Source organism: Eptatretus burgeri, chromosome 11 (genome assembly GCF_056783735.1).
Source record: "Eptatretus burgeri isolate ZD-2024b chromosome 11, Ebu_testis_v1, whole genome shotgun sequence".
In the NCBI taxonomy this organism is placed as follows: Eukaryota; Metazoa; Chordata; class Myxini; order Myxiniformes; family Myxinidae; genus Eptatretus; species Eptatretus burgeri.
In genome coordinates, this window is record NC_140971.1 from 8573515 (window position 1) to 8594327 (window position 20813).

Here is a 20813-nt window from a genome sequence, read left to right on the forward strand (position 1 = left end):
GTTGGAGGTCAAAGGTCGAGGGGGTCACCACAAAGCATTTTTCATTGGGCAGCGTCGTGGACAACATCACGCAAAAACCACTTAGCAGATTGTCATGAAATTTTGTGGACTTGTTTGACATCATGAGAGGACAAATCGATTAGATTTTGGGAGCGATCAGATCAAAGGTCAAGGTCAAGGTCACAAAAATGTCAAAATCGTTTTTTTGCGATTAAGGGGTCAATTTTGTTCCGATTTACATCAAATTAAGTCCAAAATGTTCAGTATTCAAATCCCGATCCACTGATATAGCGTATGGTATCGTGTTTGCAACCCTAGTTAGTCTGTGGAAGTCAAAGGTCAAGGGGGTCACCAAAATGGAGTTTTTGATTGGGAAGCGTTGTGGACAACATTACACAAAAACCACTTCGCAGATTGTCATGAAATTTTGTGGATGTCTTTGGCATCATGAGAGGACAAATCGATTAGATTTTGGGAGCGATCGGATCAAAGGTTAAGGTTAAGGTCACAAAAAGGTCAAAATCGTTTTTTTGCGATTAAATTGTCAATTTTGTTTTGATTTACAGCAAATTAACTCCAAAATGTTCAAAATTAAATTCCCCATCCTCTAATATGACACATGGTATAGTACTTTTGTCACCCAAGGCAGCGGTTGTGGGTCAAAGGTCATGGGGGTCACGAAATGCATATTTGTATTGAGATGCGTTGTGGACAACTTAATACAAAGGTAACTAGAATATATCTCTGTCTCTAAACTGTGTGTCTGTTGATGCAACAAGGGCCATTAGGGCCCTACCAAACTTAGTTACTAAGTAAAATACAACAAATTTTCATTAAGGAGACTTGGTATAGTTTGATATGCACATAGCTTCGCTCATGGTTTAGTAAAAGGAGTTTTACTTTCTTGTTTAATTAGACGCCAATTAAAATGACGTTTTTGTCCTCGCTCGGATTTGAAAACATGATCTACTTGATCCAGGTCGTGTCTGCGTGGTCAGTGACATTCGACCGAATCCGACCCTACATGCTACAGAGTTCGGCACTCGGGACAACGAATCACCTAAAATTGTCATAATCGTAATAGTTCTAATAACAAAATCCTTTCACAAAATCCGGATCATGGACTTTAAATTTGCGAAATTCCCGAGCAGATTTAGTGGAATTTTAGTTCCTCATTTCACTCTCATTCCATGTTCAAACTAGTGGCTGCGGCGAAGGTATGCGCTCTACGAGTGCCCGTTCTAGTTTTGTTTTTGTTTTTTACGGGCACGTACTAGTAAGTCAAGATGACAGAGAGCAGCATGATGTTGTCAATGCTGTGAGGCATGAAGTGCTGGAGATGAGAGTTGGGATGATTGACTGGAAATGAAATGAATGGATATGAGATGACTGACTGGAGATGACTGGAGGTGAGAGTTCGGTGCACCTTAACAATCCTGAGAGTAAGAGACTGTCAATGGAGTACCGCCACAAAGAATCACCAGCCCCGACTTGGCTCAGTCACATTTCCATCTCCCCCACCCCCCAAACTTAAGGAACACTTCCCTGGTGAAGATTTCTCTCCATACGATGATGTCAAGGCTGCTGTGAAGTGCTAGTTAAGCCCACAAGACGCTCACTTCTAAAAGTGATGGCATCACAAAACTACTTCAACATTGGCAGAACCGTGTGGCCCACAGTGGTGATTACGCTGAGAAATAAATATGTATGTTCCATGGTCGACTCAGGATTGAGGTTCATCTCTGTCTTTGTTTCATTCAATTATCTTTACCTCTTTAGGAGAAAACGAACAGGAGGCATTACCTTTCAACACACCCACATTTCCATAATTTCCATAAGCTTAGAATCCATAAGCTTATAGAATCCATCTTATAGAATCCATAAGATGTTAATTTCCAGAAGCTTAGAATCCAAATCATTAACAGTGGTGCCTTCAGGTGGATTTGAACCCACAATCGTGGGAGGCTAATGCAGTATCCTCTAGACCAGGCCACCACTGTATTTTCTATGTAAATGCTGTATTTTGCAGTGAACTTTCTGCATTGTCTAAGGCTCGTTGAGGATCTTGTACATATGTATCACCAAAAAGACAAAAAAAGAAGACTTTAGCATTAGAAATAGGAAGTGTAATGTGTGAATGAAACAATCAATCCAGGACAGGTAACCACTGAGAAACTTTACCTGTGAAGAGCTTGGAGACGGGTACATTCAGCTCGCCCTCGCTCTCTTTTCCCAACTCCACAGCAGTAGAGCCGGGACAAGAGCCTTGCGTTTTAGTCACTCCATGCCCTTCCAGGAACTCCAGCAGATCAACCGGGCCTGTGGGGACACAAAGTGCCGAATGTACGACCATGACAAAGAAAGAATGTTTGGTCGAGGGAGAATGAAGCAAACACACTGGGGTGACAGTAATAATTGTGAAACGTATCTCACAAGTCATGCTGCGTTCTCCACTTAACTGGAACGACACTTCATGCATCCATGACCTTGTCCCCTCGCTGTGATTATAAATGTCCCTCTTTAATCCCACGTATGATGTACTTACAGCAGACGTCCAACGTAAGCCGAGTGATGAATGCAACACGAAGACGCCGACACATGTTTGGGTAACAGGTCAGACGATTTTGACACGCATTGAGAGGCACATCGATTTGAAGGATGACGTTTTCTATCGTTTCACTTACCTCTCTCTCTCTCCTGATACACGCTGGAGTATCACGCAACATAACGTGGATATTACGGTGCTGATAATTACGTATTCCCCTTTGTTTTTAATTTTTAATTAGGTACATATCTTGTGTATAACATCTATCTATATATTACTAAAACTCTCATCTTGTATGTATGTATGTATGTATGTGTATGTATGTTCCCGAAATACAGCCAAAACAGTACCCGATAGCGCAAAAATTTTAGGGCCTCCTTACTTACCATTCTCCTGCGGTGTGCAGTATCAAGTTTCGTTCAAATCAGGTAACAAAAAAAACTATTTAAAAATCAATTCCCGATTCAGTCAAGTACTCTTCGGGAGAATTTGATCAATGCAAACAACCTCAGCGGTATAGTTCGCTGGAGCTATGTTTTTTATTTTGAAATGTTTTTTTTTTTAATCAACCGCTGTCACAATGGGAACCCAACGGGTTCACGGGTCGTCTCGTACTTCATGGGATGGAACTTAAAGTACTCTGCAGCATTTCATTCAAGATTCTAGTGCTGTGTACATGATGAAAATAACCGGTAATCCGCTCCGTCTGTCTGCCTGTCCGTCACGTTATCTCCTCCTAAACGGTTGTGCAGATAGTCACCAAACTTAATAGATATAATCACCACATGGAGAGCAGATGTGAGAGTAACTTCATTTTTGGTGTTGGCCTGGTGTTGGCTTAGCGGTGAGGGTGGTGGCTTGGGATCCTTGGGTCTTGAGTTCAAGCCCCAATGGCTGCTGAATTAACACCAGGGGGTTGACTCAGCCTGTCATCCTTCTGAGGTCGGCGAAATGAGTACCAGTGTAGTAGCCAAAAGACTGCACACGAAGGAAAGGGGTATCGACGGATTGATGAAATCCGTTATTGGTGTAGCACAGGCATTATGAGCCGAATGGCCTCCTCCTATGCCTTAATTCCTTGTAAAATTTTTGAAAATCTGGCACATTTTAAACATTGTTTTTATGAAACGTTGTTCATGCAATCATCATGAGGGGCTGCTTTAAATATTTAACGATTTTTGGGATTAGACACCCAGTTCATGCCCCCAGGGGGTAAGGACTTAGGGTCACAGAGGTCAAAACAGAAATTTTCTTTAACTCAAAATTTTATATTGGGTTAGGGGTAGGGGTAGGGTTAGGATTAGGTTTGGAACTTTTTGCCATCTTTCAACTTTTATTTCGGTGGGAAGTGTGGGGATTTGTTGTGAAGTGTCATCGACTTCATTCTCACTCGGGTATTTTTATGCAGTGCCACAATAGTGCAAGCTATACCAAAATACCTTGCTTTGTTATATAATCGTCTCAAAGTTTCTATAGCAATGTGTACAGCATTCTTCGGATATTCTGCACCAGTCCCCTGGTAGATACATTTCATGAATCTCTCCATGTAGAGTAATCGGGTGTTGCTTCATTCCCATATGTCCATCGACCTCAAATAATAATAATTATTTCAGATGGTATCCCAGACTCACGAATATTCCTTCCTGGTTATTCCTTGTCCCGATTTAAACTGATTTCATGGAAGAGCTTGTACGTACTGTGCAGAAATCACAAGCAGGATGAACACAATAGTAAACACCAACATACTTTTGCGTTAATTGCAGGACATTAGAGTGGTCTATGGGATTTGAACCAGGGATACCTCCAGCATGAGTGACAGGTTCAGTTGGGAACACAAAACGGTCCAAGCATCCATCTCAATATGTTAATAAATTACGTTGAAACAAGGAAACCAAATTGGAAAAGGCCCAAATGTTTGCTCTGAGCAGGTGAACAAAAAAAAGTCTCAGAAAAAAAATATCCCAATGCGTCGACCTTTTTTTACTTTCTCCTTTAAAACAAGAAAAATGTACCGGTCACGGATTTTTACAAACAAGGTGAGATGAATCAACGGTGGGCAAATAAAATCCCAATAAAGTTGGAGCACATATGGTTAGTGAAAGCTTTTGGAGTTGTTGGAGGTGAGCAGAATCCTGGAACCAATGCTCTTTACTTTAAAAATGTTTATACAAGATCGTGGCTCGAGGAAGAGCGAGGTGACAGAAGGTAAAAAGGCAACCAACTGACGGTGTTGAAGTCAACAAGCAAAATGGGAAAAAAGGAGAAGAGGGGATGGGAGAAACTCAATTCCCTGCAAGTGAAAGGTTTGGGCTAAGTGGAGTTAATGGGGGTACAAAAGTGAGTGAGTTGGGATGGAGGATGGCTCGAGATTGTGAACTACCACCTGCTTGAAGCCATGCAAGTAAGATTGGGATTAAGGAAAATATCGGAATTCCACTGACAGGAGAAAAGAGGAACAAAGGAGTTGAGGTGTGCAGTAAGCTTGGATCCTGGAGGAGATGGAGGGTTTGAAGGCTAACAGAGCAGAAGGAGCTCGACCAGAATGGAGGTGTTAAAAAACAGAGACCAGCAACATGTCTGCAATGTGACAACAACAGGCTGTGTGTTTCAGCCTCAATGGGGGAGATATCAATAACGTTGAGAATTATAGATTATACAGAACCCAGGAGAGACAGATGTGATGCTGGGGACCACCCTATAATGGAGAGCAGTACTCCATTGACGAAAGAAAAAAACGCCTTGTTGGCAACAAGTCGTTCAAATTTCCAAGGAATAACTTTGAACAATGCAGATTGTAAAGTCTGTGGCTGCTTTTGAAAGCCAACTTTGCTAAATAGTCAGTGGAGTTGGAAAGGTCATGGCTGATGTCAGTGGTGGAGAGGTCATGGCTGATATGAGTGTTGGAGAGGGCATGACTGATGTGAGTGTTGGAGAGGTCATGACTGATGTGAGTGTAAAAGAGATCATGACTGATGTGAGTGTAAAAGAGGTCATGGCTGATGTGAGTGTAGAAGAGGTCATGACTGATGTCAGTGTAGGAGAGGTCATGGTTGATGTGAGTGGAGGAGAAGTCATGATTGATGTGAGTGTAGGAGAGGTCATGACTGATGTGAGTGTAGGAGAGGTCATGGCTGATGTGAGTGTAGGAGAGGTCATGACTGATGTGAGTGTAGGAGAGGTCATGGTTGATGTGTGTTGGAGAGGTCATGACTGATGTCAGTGGAGGAGAAGTCATGATTGATGTGAGTGTTGGAGAGGTCATGACTGATGTGAGTGTAAAAGAGGTCATGGCTGATGTCAGTGTAGGAGAGGTCATGGCTGATATGAGTGTAAGAGAGGTCATGGCTGATGTGAGTGTAAGAGAGGTCATGGCTGATGTGAGTGTAGGAGAGGTCATGACTGATGTGAGTGTAGGAGAGGTCATGACTGATGTGAGTGTAGGAGAGGTCATGACTGATGTGAGTGCAGGAGAGGTCATGACTGATGTGAGTGTAGGAGAGGTCATGGTTGATGTGAGTGTAGGAGAGGTCATGGTTGATGTGAGTGTAGGAGAGGTCATGGTTGATGTGAGTGTAGGAGAGGTCATGGTTGATGTGAGTGTAGAAGAGGTCATGACTGATGTCAGTGTAGGAGAGGTCATGGTTGATGTGAGTGTAGAAGAGGTCATGACTGATGTCAGTGTAGGAGAGGTCATGATTGATGTGAGTGTAGGAGAGGTCATGGTGGATGTGAGTGTAGGAGAGGTCATGGTTGATGTGAGTGTAGGAGAGGTCATGGTTGATGTGAGTGTCGAAGAGGACATGACTGAAATGAGTGTAGGAGAGGTCATGGCCTCAAAGTTCAAGATACAAAACATATTCCAATGACTGACCATGGAAATACATTGGTGGGTTCCTTTTGCCATGCAGTTGCTGTCTGCCAGTCAGTGGAATGGGAATACTGTACAACACAATGCGGAGCAATCTGCAAAAAAGAAGGATTTTCCAGAGCATCAGAGAGGTCATTTATGTCAATTAAAACAAGACTGTGCCCAAGCTACTGCGTTGAGGCAATCCTGTCTCCACTGCGAGAGGAGAGGAGAGGGTTTCATTGATACGTGTTGACGATGTGAGTGGAGGAAGTCAGAAAGACACATATGAAGGCAGCCTTGTATGCCACAGGCAGCGAGTTTGGAAATCAGAGGAGAATGCCAAACTGAGTCAAATGCCATTGATATGTCCACAGCAACAGTGTTGAAGTCTACAGTGACTTGTTTGAAATATATGGCATCTCACTATTGCTGAGAGATAAGCGGAAACATATTCAGAGGTGATTGACTGGCCCGGATCCCAACTGATGGACAGAGATAAGGATCTTTGGAAAGAGGGAAGTCAACGTCAGCAGCAATGATGGATTCCATGACGTTTCTATAAATGGAAGTAAATTTACTGATATGTAGTTGAGAGGATCAGTTGTAGCATTCTGAACGGGAATGATGTTTGTGGATTTCCAGCCAAAGGATGGGATGGTTGCAATGGAAGATGGGATGGGAGATGGCCAAAATAGAAGGCAGGATAGTAATATTATCCCCATGCTTTTTGGAAAAACGGGCAGATATCGTAATCATCTCTGTCTGTCTGTCTGTCTGTCTGTCACGCCGTCTCCTCCTAAATGGTTGAGTAAAAATCCACCAAACCTGGTAGGTATGATCACCACATGGCAAGAAGGTGCAAGAGCAGTGTCATTTTTGGCCCCGCTCCCACGGGGCGGGGTCAAAAGGTCAAATATCAAAAAATTCAATTACAGAAACATAAAAAAATTGTTTGAATGAAACTTTGTATCTGCAATCAACATTGGGGGACCCATGATAATATGTAATGATTTCTTTAATTTGACCCTCGGTTCATCCTGGTGGAACTTTCTGCCATCTTTCAATTTTCCTTTACGTGGGAAGCGTGCCATCGACATCGCTCTCGGAATATTTGTTGAGGTTATCTTTGCTAGTAGAAGTTTTTAGATTGTAAATATCGTACATGGTGAACACACCAGGTATGTTTCACAATATAATATCATTTTGTGCTGTTGTACAACAATCAGGTTTCAGAATCCGACGTAGTTGTTTAATTGTTGTGTATAACATGCTAAACAAACAAAATGGGATTTCATAACAACACTGCTATTGTCAAGACCCATGAAACCCACCTAGTAGCTCTTACTGCTGTAAACAAACTCGTGAAATGTATCTTAATCTTTGACAAAGAGCAGCTAGGCCTTTTGAGGTTTTAAACACATCTGGCCATGGCCCCAAAGGTTTATATACAGGTTTATTTATGATCACTGTGTTAGACATCTGTGATGATGATGTATGTAAGCTCATTTATCATTGCAATAATGTGGAGTTATCATGTGCTTCTTTTCTTTTTTATCTACCATGTCGAGGCTCGTGTAAAAGCTAATACACAGAAACGTATAACAAAGCAGGAGACAAGAGGAGTGGGAGAGGGAAGCACAAAATAGTGGGGAACAAAGACATTAGGATATCTGTGAAAGGGAGAGAGACGGGGCGGGGTACACAGAATAAACAAGATGGACATTACAGGGACTTTCAGGAAGGAAAGCAGGGAATTTGAAGGAGGTGGGTTTGGGGTGGATTAACGGGGGTAGAAAAGATCGTGGTTTTGGATGGGGGAAGATAAGAGATGGTGGTGAACAGCTGTTTTGAAGACCTGGAGGGAAGAGTGGGATTGAATGGAGTGAGGGAGTTTGTTCCAAAGGCGGAAAAAAAAGAGGAATGAAAGAGTGAAGGTTACCAGCGATTCGTGATTTTGGTGGTTTTACCAGAAGGGGGTTGCCGGCGGATCATGATCGCCTTGCAGAAATATGGGGGAGACATATCACAGACAGAGCGGGGGGGGGGGAGGGGCGAGGCCAAAGAGGAGATGGTAGAAGACAGAAAGACCACCAACCTGCCTGCGGTAAGAGAGTGAGAGACCCAAAGACTCAGCCTCATCGGGAGAGACATCAATGGTCCTAAATGCCTTGGTTTCTACAGCGTGAAGTCGAGAAAGGTGAGAGGCAGGAGCACCAGCCCAGAGGGGAGAGCAGTACTCCATCAGGCTGTGGATGAAAGCTTTGTATGTAATCAGGAGCTCAGGATTATTATATATATATATATATATATATATATATATATATATATATATATATATATATATATATATATATATATATATATTACGAAAACTCATCTTGGATGTATGTATGTATGTACAGTATGTCCTGAAATACAGCCAAAACGGTACACGATAGTGCAAAAATTTTAGGGCCACCTTATTTACCATTCTCCTGTGGTGTGCAGTATCAAGTTTCATTCAAATCAGGCAACGAAAAAAATTATTTAAAAATCAATTCCCGATTCAGTCAAGTACTCTTCAGGAGAATTTGATCAATGCAAACAACCTCAGCGGTATAGTTCGCGGGAGCTATCTTGTTTTTTTTTCTGGAAATTAGTTTTTTGTTTTTTTTCATCAACCGCTGTCACAACGGGAATCTAACGGGTTCACGGGTCGTCTAGTATCTTACTATAATTCACCGTCTGTTCCCAGGTACTGCAAAAATGGCTGAAGAGATCGCAACCATGTTTTTGGGTGTGTAATCCTGGGACCCATTGGAGTAAAATAGGCATAAATATAATAACATGACCCCCTTGACAGCTCCCGTAGGGAGCGGGTGCTTCTAGTATCTATATATGACTTAAACTCTCCTCTTGTATATATGTATGTATGTTCCTGAAATACAGCAAAAATGGTACATGATCGTGCAAAATTTTAGGGTCACCTTACTCACCATTCTCCTGCGGTGTGCAGTATCAAGTTTCGTTAAAATCGGGCAACTAAAAAAATGATTGAAAAATCAATTCACGATTCAGTGAAGTACTCTTCGGGAGAATTTGATCAATGCAAACAACCTCAGTGGTATAGTTCGCTGGAGCTATCTTCTTTTTTTTTTTTCTTGAAATGATTTATTAAAATATCTCAAACATTTAGTATCGACAAAGACAATTTATTTTTCAGCATAAAATATACATCGCCATTTTGATCTAATACTTCCGTGTTCATTAATAAATATAATTATGTTTAGAAGATTACACAATAATTTCCTCGACTTTCTTTTCTCCGTTTTTTTGTCACATTGATGCGTAATATCATATCAAGTTTCGTTAAAATCAGGCAACGAAAAAAATTATTTAAAAAATCAATTCCCGATTCAGTCAAGTACTCTTCAGGATTATTTGATCAATGCAAACAACCTCAGCGGTATAGTTCGCTGGAGCTGTCTTTTTTTATTTTTTTTAATGATTTTTTTATCAACCGCTGTCACAACAGGAACCCAACGGATTCACGGGTGTAGTATATAATAAAATTAAGTAGAGAACAAAACAAACACACACATATACACACACACACACAAACACTCACGCAAACACACACTCATACATACAAACAAACATACACTCACAAACACAAAAACACACATACTTTCCCGACCACATGGATCATCAGGTGGCCACCGTTACATACCCACACATCTATATTAATATTTCGGCACGCCCCTTTCTTTGTTCCACCATCAGATTTTTGTTACTGCATGAAATGAAACAAGATTTGGCACATGTACTAATGATATTATTGTCTTCCTTAAGAGGCCCCTCAAAATTCGTTTTGATGCATTTTCATAAACTCCAACGGATTCCATTCAAAATCGGTACGATTATGGCTTTTGGTCCAACTTAGGTCATTGGCTATAAATTTTTTCCATAACACTTCTGATATTCGAAAAAAAATCGATAAATCGATATCCCTTATGGGATTTTCCATTCAAATCCACTCAAGTTTAAGGGCTACGGGGACGCAAATTTCCACTTTGCCCTGGGCGCTGTTTACCTCCGCTACGCCAAGCTGTTAGGGTTAGGGTTTGGGTTAGTGTAAGTGTTATGGTTAGGGTTAGCTACCCTAACACTAACCCTAACAGCTAACCCTAACCCTAACCGCTAACCGCTAACAGCTATTCAGGAAATTTGCAAGAAAGCCCAGGCAACACCAGGCTTTATTGCTAGCCCGAGCAACGCCGGGCATTACTACTAGTATATGTATGTGTTTACATGTATGTATGTATGTATGTGTGTATGTAGGTGTGTGTATGTAGGTGTGTGTGTGTGTGTGTGTGTGTGTGTGTGTGTGTGTGTGTGTGTGTGTGTGTATGTATATATATATATATATATATATATATATATATATATATATATGTATCTATGTGTCTATGTGTGTGTATGTATGTTTGTGTGTGTGTGTGTGTGTGTGTGTGTGTGTGTGTGTGTGTGTGTGTGTGTGTGTGTGTGTGTGTGTGTGTGTGTGTGTGTGTGTGTGTGTGTGTGTGTGTGTGTGTGTGTGTGTGTGTGTGTGTGTGTGTGTGTGTGTGTGTGTGTGTGTGTGTGTGTGTGTGTGTGTGTATGTGTGTATGTGTGTATGTATATGTGTACGTTTGTGTGTATGTTTGTGTGTATGTTTGTGTGTATGTGTATATATTTGTGTATGCGTGTGTATGTGTGTGTGTATCTGTGTGTATGTGTCTGTGTGTGCGTGTGTGCGTGTGTGCGCGTGCGTGTGCGTGCGTGTGTGCTGTTGCGGGCCGGGTTCCGGTGACGAGAGTGACTGCAAGGTGGAGGAAGTTACGTCGTCTCCCACCAGACTCCCGGAATTGTAGGCCGTCACTCACGGATAATTCAGTGAGGCGGCGGGTTACTTAACCGAACGTGGACGCCAATACCTCCACCACGTAGCGTAGGGTCTTTTTGTCGAGAAACAATTTTACCTAATTTATCACGCGGTGTCGTCTACCGGGGAACCACGCCCTCAGTACTCCTTGCCCGATCCGGATCACTCTACCAACTACCAACCACCTTTCCGGATCGGATGCAACCGAGCGGAACTACCAAGGACGTACCGGCTAAAATGAACAGAATATCGGGGATAAAGACCCGGCTAACCTCAGATACGAACCATGCTGGACCAATGAAGGAAAAGACAGAAACGAACTGGGAACATTTCTTCAATAACTTATTTACAAGCACTTACAAAAGAAAGACACAGAGGAGACTTACGTGGGAATACAACAGGCAAGATTTACAATGATCAACAAAAACACTTATGCAGTTCTACTTAAAGACGGCGCCACACACAGACTCGCACTCAGACGAAAATAAACCTAGATGTTTGCAAAGGAACTCCGCAGCCAGAGGGAGGTGAGCTGAGATCGCAGTTCTCTCGGGTATCTGAACGTTGGAGGGAAGGGATGCTCCATGGTGCGGCACCTGCCAATGGTCGTGTGGCTCGGTCCAAGGCCGCCCGCGTGGAGACCATGTCTACGAAGAAGCGCGGGTCAAGTAGAGCGGAGTCCGAGGCGGGAATCAGGGTTTCCAGCTGACTCGCAAGACGACTCACTTTCCAGCTCACTCGCTCTCCCTCTCAGCACTCCATACTACGAACCCTCCGACCCTCTAAGCCTCTACCCTGAGGATGGTGTCGTAATTCATAGATCACCCTCAGCAGGGAGGTGCCTTGGTGAAGCCGACGTTACTGTTCGCCCTGATTGGACGGGGCTTCCATGGGGCCGCCCTTTCTGGGCGGGGTTTCGGCCATACCGGGAAGCCCGCACACTCCACGTGTCTGGACTCACCAAAAAAAAGGTACTACTGCAAGAGGATTTTGCCTCGGACAGCGAGTCACCGGTTGGGCGAGTAGGCGAACAAGCCTTTGTTCAGCCCATGCGAGAGGAAGGTACTGTGGTTCATAATGGAGGGGATATAAAGATTGATTAAACTAACTAAAAAACATTGCAATGCACCCCTTTGATTTCCCACTATATACAAGGAGGGGTTCTATCTACACATATACTCAACAGCATAACTAACTTCGGGGCACCTGTATGTTGGTATGCATACGGTTTCATAGTACCGTAACAATATGTATGTATGTATGTGTGTATGTATGTATGTATGTATGTATGTATGTATGTATGTATGTATGTATGTATGTATGTATGTATGTATGTATGTATGTATGTATGTATGTATGTATGTATGTGTGTGTGTGTGTGTGTGTGTGTGTGTGTGTGTGTGTGTGTGTGTGTGTGTGTGTGTGTGTGTGTGTGTGTGTGTGTTTGAATGTATGTGTGTGTATATGTGTGTATTTGTATGTATGTGTGTATATGTGTTTATGTGTGTATATGTGTATATGTGTGTTTGTATGTGTGTATGTATATATATATATATATATATATATATATATATATATATATATATATATATATGTGTGTATGTATATATATATATATATATATATATATATATATATATATATATATATATATATATATATATATATATGTATGTATGTGTGTGTATTTGTATGTAAGTGTGTGTATGTGTATATATGTATGTGTGTGTTTATGTATGCATGCATGTATTTTTTGAAGAATTCCTTCCTTGAGCTTGTCGATTGACTGATTTCGTGACCATACAGGTAATCAGCTTGCGTAAAGTGGAGATATTCAGAATTAATTTCATACATCACAAATTACACCGAGACAGACAGACCGACTCCTGCAGCACATCCAAGAGACTGACAAATACCGGCAGAGACCGATAAACAGACACCACCAAACACAGAGATCGACTGACAGAAAGAGACACCGACCCGCATACGCACACACATCTACAAACCTTGAGACTCACAGAGACCGACGCAGAGACAATTACATCTACAGACAGAGACAGACACAGATACCGATAAACACAGAGACAGACGCAGAGAGACAGACAAAGTTGGAAAGGAGAATGGAAAGCATCAGGTAATGTACTGCAGAAAACAGGGAGATGATGAAGAAACGACAGTGGAAAGAGAGGGAAGTTAAGGAAGAGAAACCCTGGAGGCTAATTCAGACAAACAGTGGCAATGAAAACCAGATGCGGAGGAGTGTGGCGAAAAAAAGAAATAAAAAAAGAAGAAAATAAAGAGTGAATGCAGTGAAAGACTTCGAGAACATACTCTTTTCAGAGAGAGGGAGAGAGGGGTGGGGTAGGGAGGAAGGGAGAGAGGGGAGGGAGAGAGAGTGGGAGGGAGGGAGTGAGGGAGAGAGAGGAAGGTGGAGGTAGGGGAAGAGAAAGAGAGGGGAGAGAGGGAGGGAGGGAGAGAGGAGGGAGGGAGGGAGAGAGAGAGAGAGTGAGGAGCGGAAGAGAAAGAGAGGAAAGAGAGAGAGAGAGAGAGAGAGAGAGAGAGAGAGAGAGAGAGAGAGAGAGAGAGAGAGAGAGAGAGAGAGAGAGAGAGAGAGAGATGAGGAGAGATGAGGAGAGAAAAAGAGTGGGGGAGAGATAGTGAGAGGGGGAGAGATTGTGAGAGGGGGAGAGATTGTGAGAGAGAGAGAGGAGGGGAGGGAGAGAGAGGAGGGGGAAGAGAGCAAGAGGATGGGGGAGGGAGAGAGGGAGGGAGAGGGGGGAGAGAGAGAGAGAGAGAGAGAGAGGAGGGGAGGGAGAGAGGGAGGGAGAGAGGAGGAGAGAGAGGGGAGGGAGAGAGGGGGAGGGAGAGAGGGAGGGAGAGAGAGGGGAGGGAGAGAGGGAGAGAGAGGGGGAGATGGAGAGGGGAGGGAGAGAGGGGGAGGGAGAGAGGGGAAGGGAGAGAGGGGGAGGGAGGGAGGTGGGAGAGGGGTGGGAGAGAGGTGGGAGAGGGGTGGGAGAGAGGTGGGAGAGAGGTGGGAGAGAGGTGGGAGAGAGGTGGGAGGAGAGAGGGAGACAGAGAGTGGGGGAGAAAGAGAGAGAGTGGGAGAAGGAGGGAGAGAGAGAAAGAGAGAAGAGAGAGAGGAGGGAGGGTGGGAGGGAGTGAGAGGGAGGAGGGAGGGTGGGAGGGAGTGAGGGAGAGAGGGAGAGAGAGGAGGGGATGGAGGGAGAGAGAGAGGAGGGGATGGAGGGAGAGAGAGGAGGGGATGGAGGGAGAGAGAGGAGGGGATGGAGGGAGAGAGAGAAAGAGAGAGGAGGGGATGGAGGGAGAGAGAGAAAGAGAGGAGAGAGAGAGAAAGAGAGGGGGGGGGGAGAGACACACACACCGCTATATGGTGTCAAGTGAAGGAAGAATCTGAGGGTTCAAAGCATGAGAAATGAGGGAGGCACGAAGATTGCGCAAGGAAGTTTAACCATAATGTTCAATTACTTTGTGTAGTGTATATAATCGTGTGATGCTTTCGTTCATACTTTAGTTCATATAAAACTCAAACCTATACTTTCCACAAAGTTTGTCCAAACGATGCACGTTTGCGCGGACTGCTCGGTACACCCCAATTTCAACACGACATCAATTCCTTTAAATCTTTCAAACAGAATACAAGTTTCTCTCCACCCAACAGCTCATGGAATTACCAACATGTCTTTCACCAACAAAAGGGCAATTCTATCTCAATGGTGGTCGTGCTCACGGTGAGGTTCTCAGCCTGCAATCCTCACGTCTGCCATACAATGGTCGGTTCTGGCCTAGCTTTGGCAGTCTACGTCCTCAAAAGCCATACCCCAATGGCCAAGGAATTTGAAAGCTTGCCCCGTGCCTTGCAGGGGGAAATTGACGCCGGTCCAGCCGGTGAAGTTTCCCTTCTGGGCGGTGATTGTAACGCTTGGTAAGGAAGAAATCACCAGACGTGGAATGCTTTTCACAGTGCCATTGGTTCGGCAATTCAAACCCCCAAGCGAAGATTTCCTGAAATTAGGCAGCCAGTTCTCGTCCTTGTGAATTCCCACATTCGCTCAGACAAGTCCATCAGGCAATCACCATGCCTGTCTCCAAACCGATCTCTGATTACAAAGCGACTGCTCACTTGTCGAATTCGAACACTAATAAAAAAAAACAGGGCTCTTCTGAAATTTGAATCACAGGCCTTCACAAAAAATATACAAGTATTTCATTATTTATGATAAATACCTGGACTTTTTCATTCAGGTGTCTTTATACAACTGTAAATGACTCCTCAAACAAAGAAGATAACTGACGATCAAGGATCGTCAATCTTCTGGTGATCATGTCTTGACTCACCGAACAATTACCAATTTCAGGTTGCAATACCCTACATACTTGCAATTCATGGGGGGCATGGGGGGCTGATAAAATGAGGTGCATTCTGGAACATGTGGAAGGTTTCACGTGACTCTTTCAAATACTCTGAGCCCTTTGTGGATTTCTAAGGTTCTGAAAAGCTTTCCTTGAGCAATCGCATCTCTCTTAAGCTGTCCATGTATCAAAGCAAGCTTCCAAAGCAGGCCACTGCATGTGGATCTTCCATCAATCTGAGGAGAAGCAGAAAAACTCAGCCTACAAGGCCTTTGTCCATTGCTTAATGGAGTACTGCTCTCCTCTATGGGCTGGGACCAGAGCATCATATCCATCTCTCCAAGAATTTGTGTAATCTAAAGCTCAATGGCTTCATTTAATGTAATGTAAAGCTTCATGTCACTCAAGCTGACTGACAGGGTCTCCAAGCAGCCGTCAAACTTCTGGAATGGTCTGCCATCGCTACTTTCTCCAACATCAACTCATCCTGGGAATTCTTTCAAAGAAACTTGCTCTCCCTCATGCACAGATTTATCGCCTCTCGTGTTCAGTTGTCCTACGCTTCCTCCCGCCCATGGTTCACTGAAGCTTGTGGCGAGGCAGTTGTCCTGAAACAACTTCCCTTTGCCTCATGGAAAGTAAACCCAACTGAGGGTAATCTCAGTTCCTTCCATAAAGCTCGGAACAAGTGTGTGTCTACCCTCAGGAGAGCCAGAAAACAACATCTTTCTAAGCTCAAGTCTGAACTCTCAAACCTCTCTCCCTCCTCCAAATCCTGGTGGTGTCTAATCAAGTCTGTTTCTAGTGTATGCTCCCCCTCTATCCCTCCCTCACCTCAAATGGCCGCACCGCTGATACCGCACATGAAAAGGCTGAATGCCTAAACTCGGTGTTTGCATCGAAATCTTGTGTCCAAAACCCATCGCTTTCTCTACCCACCTTACCCAGTCGCAACCAAGTGTCCCTGGACTCTGTGTCCTTTTCTCCTGACAAGGTGGAGAGCTTGATGTCAAACCTCGACTCAGATTCTGCAACCGGTCCAGACGGCATCAGCCCACGTGTCCTAAAAACCTGCTCTTCTGCTCTTGCTCACCTCACCCTCTCTCTGTTCTATTCACCCTCTCATTTGCTCAAGATCATCTGCCGTCTGCTTGGAAATCAGCGAACATTACTGCCCTGCATATAAAAGGTGCAAAATCAGATCCCTACAACTACAGACCAATCAGCCTTCTCCCAATCATCAGTAAGGTTCTGGAATCCATCATCACTTCAGACATTAAATCCTTCCTCTTCTCCAATGGCTTGATTTGCGATCATCAGTTTGGTTTCAGACCAGGTCACTCTACCCTGGATATGCTGCTTCTGCTCTCCCAACAATGGATGGAGGTCCTCAATGCTGGACATGAAATCAGAAGCATATCCCGAGACATATCGTGTGCTTTTGACACGGTCTGGCACCCTGCACTACTCACCAAACTCTCTTCCTATGGTATCCTACACCATCTCCACTCATGGTTCACAGACTTCCTCTCCTGTCGCAGTCACCGTGTGGCCCTAAATGGAGTTCTTTCATCTCCTCTTCCTGTCCTGGCTGGAGTTCCTCAAGGGAGTGTTCTGGGCCCTGTTCTTTTTGTGGTTTTCATCAATGATCTCTCTGACTCTCTGGAAAATCCTCTTTATCTCTTTGCTGATGACTCCATCATCCTCTGCCGTACCATCTGTTATCCCTCAGACCGGCATGCAGCGTGAAAACAACAGACCTGGGTCTCATCACAGGAGATCCCTATAATTACCCCAAGTGCGCACGAAGCGAAATGTGGAGTTAAGCAATAGGTTCACTTCTGTCTGTCTGTCCGTCCGTCCGTCTACAAACATCAGTCGATGATCGAGGGACAATTTGACATTTTGAACACAAATCGGAACATGAATGTGAAAATGAAGCAGCCATTTAACAGTACTTTGTTTCTGAATTTGTTCCGATCGTACGTGCACAGACAGAGTGAGACTTTTTATTTATTACTGTCTGCCTGTCTGGCAGTCAAACAATGAAAATCATTCTAAACAGGAAACTTCTATTTTTTTCACGATGTCACAAGAGACACAAACAGGCATGAATAACTAATGTAACATGCTAAATAAGGTGGTGTATAAGGTGTAGATCATCAATGGCGGGAAATTCCGGAAGTTTTCTTTTTATTACAACCTCCAAAATCATTATTTTATTTCCATTCGATTATACACGAGAACACTGGAGAACACAAATCGCATTCTTGTTGCTTCCAAAAACCTCGAGTTTTGTAGTACTTGGACATAGTGTATAAGACACTGCATCAATGGCGGTAAACTTCCGAAAAAAAATCTATATGACCATTAAAATCATTATTTTATTTCAATTTAATTATATACCTGAACATTGTGCAGGGTAAGGTGTTCTATGAACTCGCTAGTTTTGAGAGCTTCAGGTTCCACAAATTAAGGAGATACAGATGTGTTGCTGGGGGGTCTGCTCATAGCTGAGAGCAGTACTCCATTAAGCTATGGACAAAGCCTTGTAGACCATGAGTATCTGATTTTCCAAAGGAAAGACTTGGATCGACAGAGGTTACCGAGTCGGCGGCTGGCTTTGGAGGCCGGCTTTGCTATATGATCTGCCCACTAAAAGTTATAGCGGATGGTGAGGCCGAGAAGTTCAGGAGAATTATCCTCTTCCAGTGGATGACCAATAAAATAGAAGGGTGGGTTTGTTTGATGATCCTTCCAGAGCGATAGGATGAGTGATTTTCGAGGATTGAAGGACGTGTTCCACATATCACATCAGTGTGTAATCCTTTCCAGCTCAGCACAGACACAGCTGCTGTGTGCTGAGCAGAGAGATTGGGGTACTGTACAACACAATGTGGAGTCATCTGCAAAAAGGAAGAGAGCGTTTTACACAGAGTATCGGAGAGGTCATTTATATAGATAAGGAGCAAGGCTCGGCCCAAAACACGATCTTGGGGAACTCCAGTCTCCTCTGGGAGAGAGAATGAGAAAGTTTTATTGATGGGAAGTCAGAAATCCAGAAATAAAGGTGGCATTCTATGCCACAGGCAGAGAGCTTGGCGTGCAAAGCAGGATGCCAGACTGTGTCGGATGCTCGAGAGATGCCCAGGGAAACGGTTCCAACCTCTTGTTTTAGATTGAGGGCCTCCAACCGTTGCTGAGAGAAGAGCAGAAGCATGTCCAGAGTTGAGTGACCAGGACTGAATTTAAACTGATGATCATAGATCAGGGTGTTCGAAAACAGGAAAGATGTGACATCAGAAGTATTGATGGATTCCATGACTTTGTAATTTGAAGCAATCTCACGAATACGGACTTCATGCCCCTTCCAAAGCCTTTTGTTCGGCCTAACAAATACCAAGCTCATCTTGGTCAGGCGCTGGGCGATCTCGTCATTTGGATTCAATACTCCGATTATAAAAAAAAAACAAGCTCAAATGAGCTAAGATCCTCATCCTCTTCATGATGACGAAATAAAAACGAATATGACGTCATTGTGATGCATCAGGTTTGCGATAAATTATCTGTGCTAATGCCCGGCTTGATTCCCACAAACAAAATTCAAACAGATTGCCTAGTTTCAGAGATAATGGTATAGGCGATTTCCATTAGCGGTGATATTATGACGTCAACTTTTTTTCTCGGAAGAATTTCCAAAATCGGAGATGGTTACTGCCTGCGCGTGGGCTTTCTGCATATACATGGCAAGTTTCACGAAGATCCGATGAAAACTCTGGGTTGTGAAACAAAAAATGTCAAAAAATAGGAATGACGTCATAAAAATTGATATGACGTCATAGTGATGCATCATATGTGCAGTAATTCTTCTCTGCTAATGCCCTGTTCGATTCCCACAAACAGAATTCAAAAAACTTGCCTAGTTTCAGAGATAATTTTTTTCGGTGATTTCCATTAGCAGAGATATTTTGACGTCATAACTTTTTTTCTAGGAGGAATTTTCAAAATCGGAGATGGTTACTGTCTGCGCGGAGTATTTTTACATATATATGCCAAGTTTCAGGAAGTTTCGATGAAAACTGTCGGCTGTGAAACAAAAAAAGCCCACAAGAAGAAGATGAAGAACTACAACGTGAGTAAGACTTAGAGATCCTCCACGAGGATCTAAAAAATCCACAAGAAGCAGAAGAACAACAACAACGCGAGTAAGACTTAGAGATCCTCCACGAGCATCTAAAAATCTTCAATGGCTCAAAAGGAATGGTTTAGATATAATTAGATTTCTCCATATTAAAATAAAACTAAAAACACAGCAAAATAAAATACAAAAATTCAAGTTCATCAAGAAAGATAACAAAGGAAAATATAGTAAGAACAATTAAAACAGGAATGCGGAGTAAATCGACAAACAACAAAAGGATGACCGGGGCTTGGATATAAGAAAACCTGATGTGACCTGAAGTTTTGTGTAAAAAAAAAATAAAATAAAAAGTCTTCCTCTCCTGGAATGAGCTTTTCCTTTCATTGCTGTTCCACATACCACGGGTCCTGCGCCAAGAAAATCTCTCTCACTGATGTCATTTCACTTCTGTTGCATCAATCTTCACACTCGACCCCGAACTACTCGTTCCATCGACTGATCGTTTCCAAAAAATAACAAAAAAAAAATCTAACTTCCACTCCCAATGACTACAAATGAGCGGAGAGGGTAGCTCAGAAATGATGTCCTTGTGTCGGCGTTATCGCATGTCGGTTGGATTCCTAATGTAGAACAACACCACATCAGTTTCATAACCACACCTCCAGAAAGTATGCTACCTGCACATAGGTGAGTGGCATAGACAATGAGAATAAAAAAAGTTCTCGAATTCTCATTTTGAATAATTTGTAAGCACTTTCATTTTTACTTAAAACAAAAAAATGCATTATTTTATTGAGAATGACACTCGGAAGAGCGCCTACCTCCGCCAAGCTGAACGGTTTACCTTTTCTTTCCCACTGATAGGTCTGATCTGGATTCGGACCCGAACCAAAAAAAAAAATCAAATGGTCTTGTTCTTGTCACCTAACCAACTCATTCAACAAGTTTTATCCAAATCCGTCCACAACATGTTTTGAGATATCGTGCTATATATGGTGTTTGA

At 43.2% G+C, this 20813-nt stretch overlaps 1 protein-coding gene across 5 annotated transcripts in view; it reads right to left on the reverse strand.

The window, feature by feature from the left end:
• The window catches only part of LOC147016448 (uncharacterized), a 226067-nt gene that overhangs the window by 163403 nt on the left and 41851 nt on the right, over positions 1-20813 (reverse strand). For all 5 annotated transcript variants that reach the window (XR_015049049.1, XM_085845107.1, XM_085845108.1 and 2 more), the window contains exon 2: positions 2182-2319. Coding sequence is in view for 2 of the 5 variants with exons in the window: in XM_085845107.1 (XP_085701233.1) it covers positions 2182-2319 (138 nt within the window). In the remaining 3 variants the exon portion in view is untranslated. The remainder of the gene's footprint in view (positions 1-2181; positions 2320-20813) is intronic.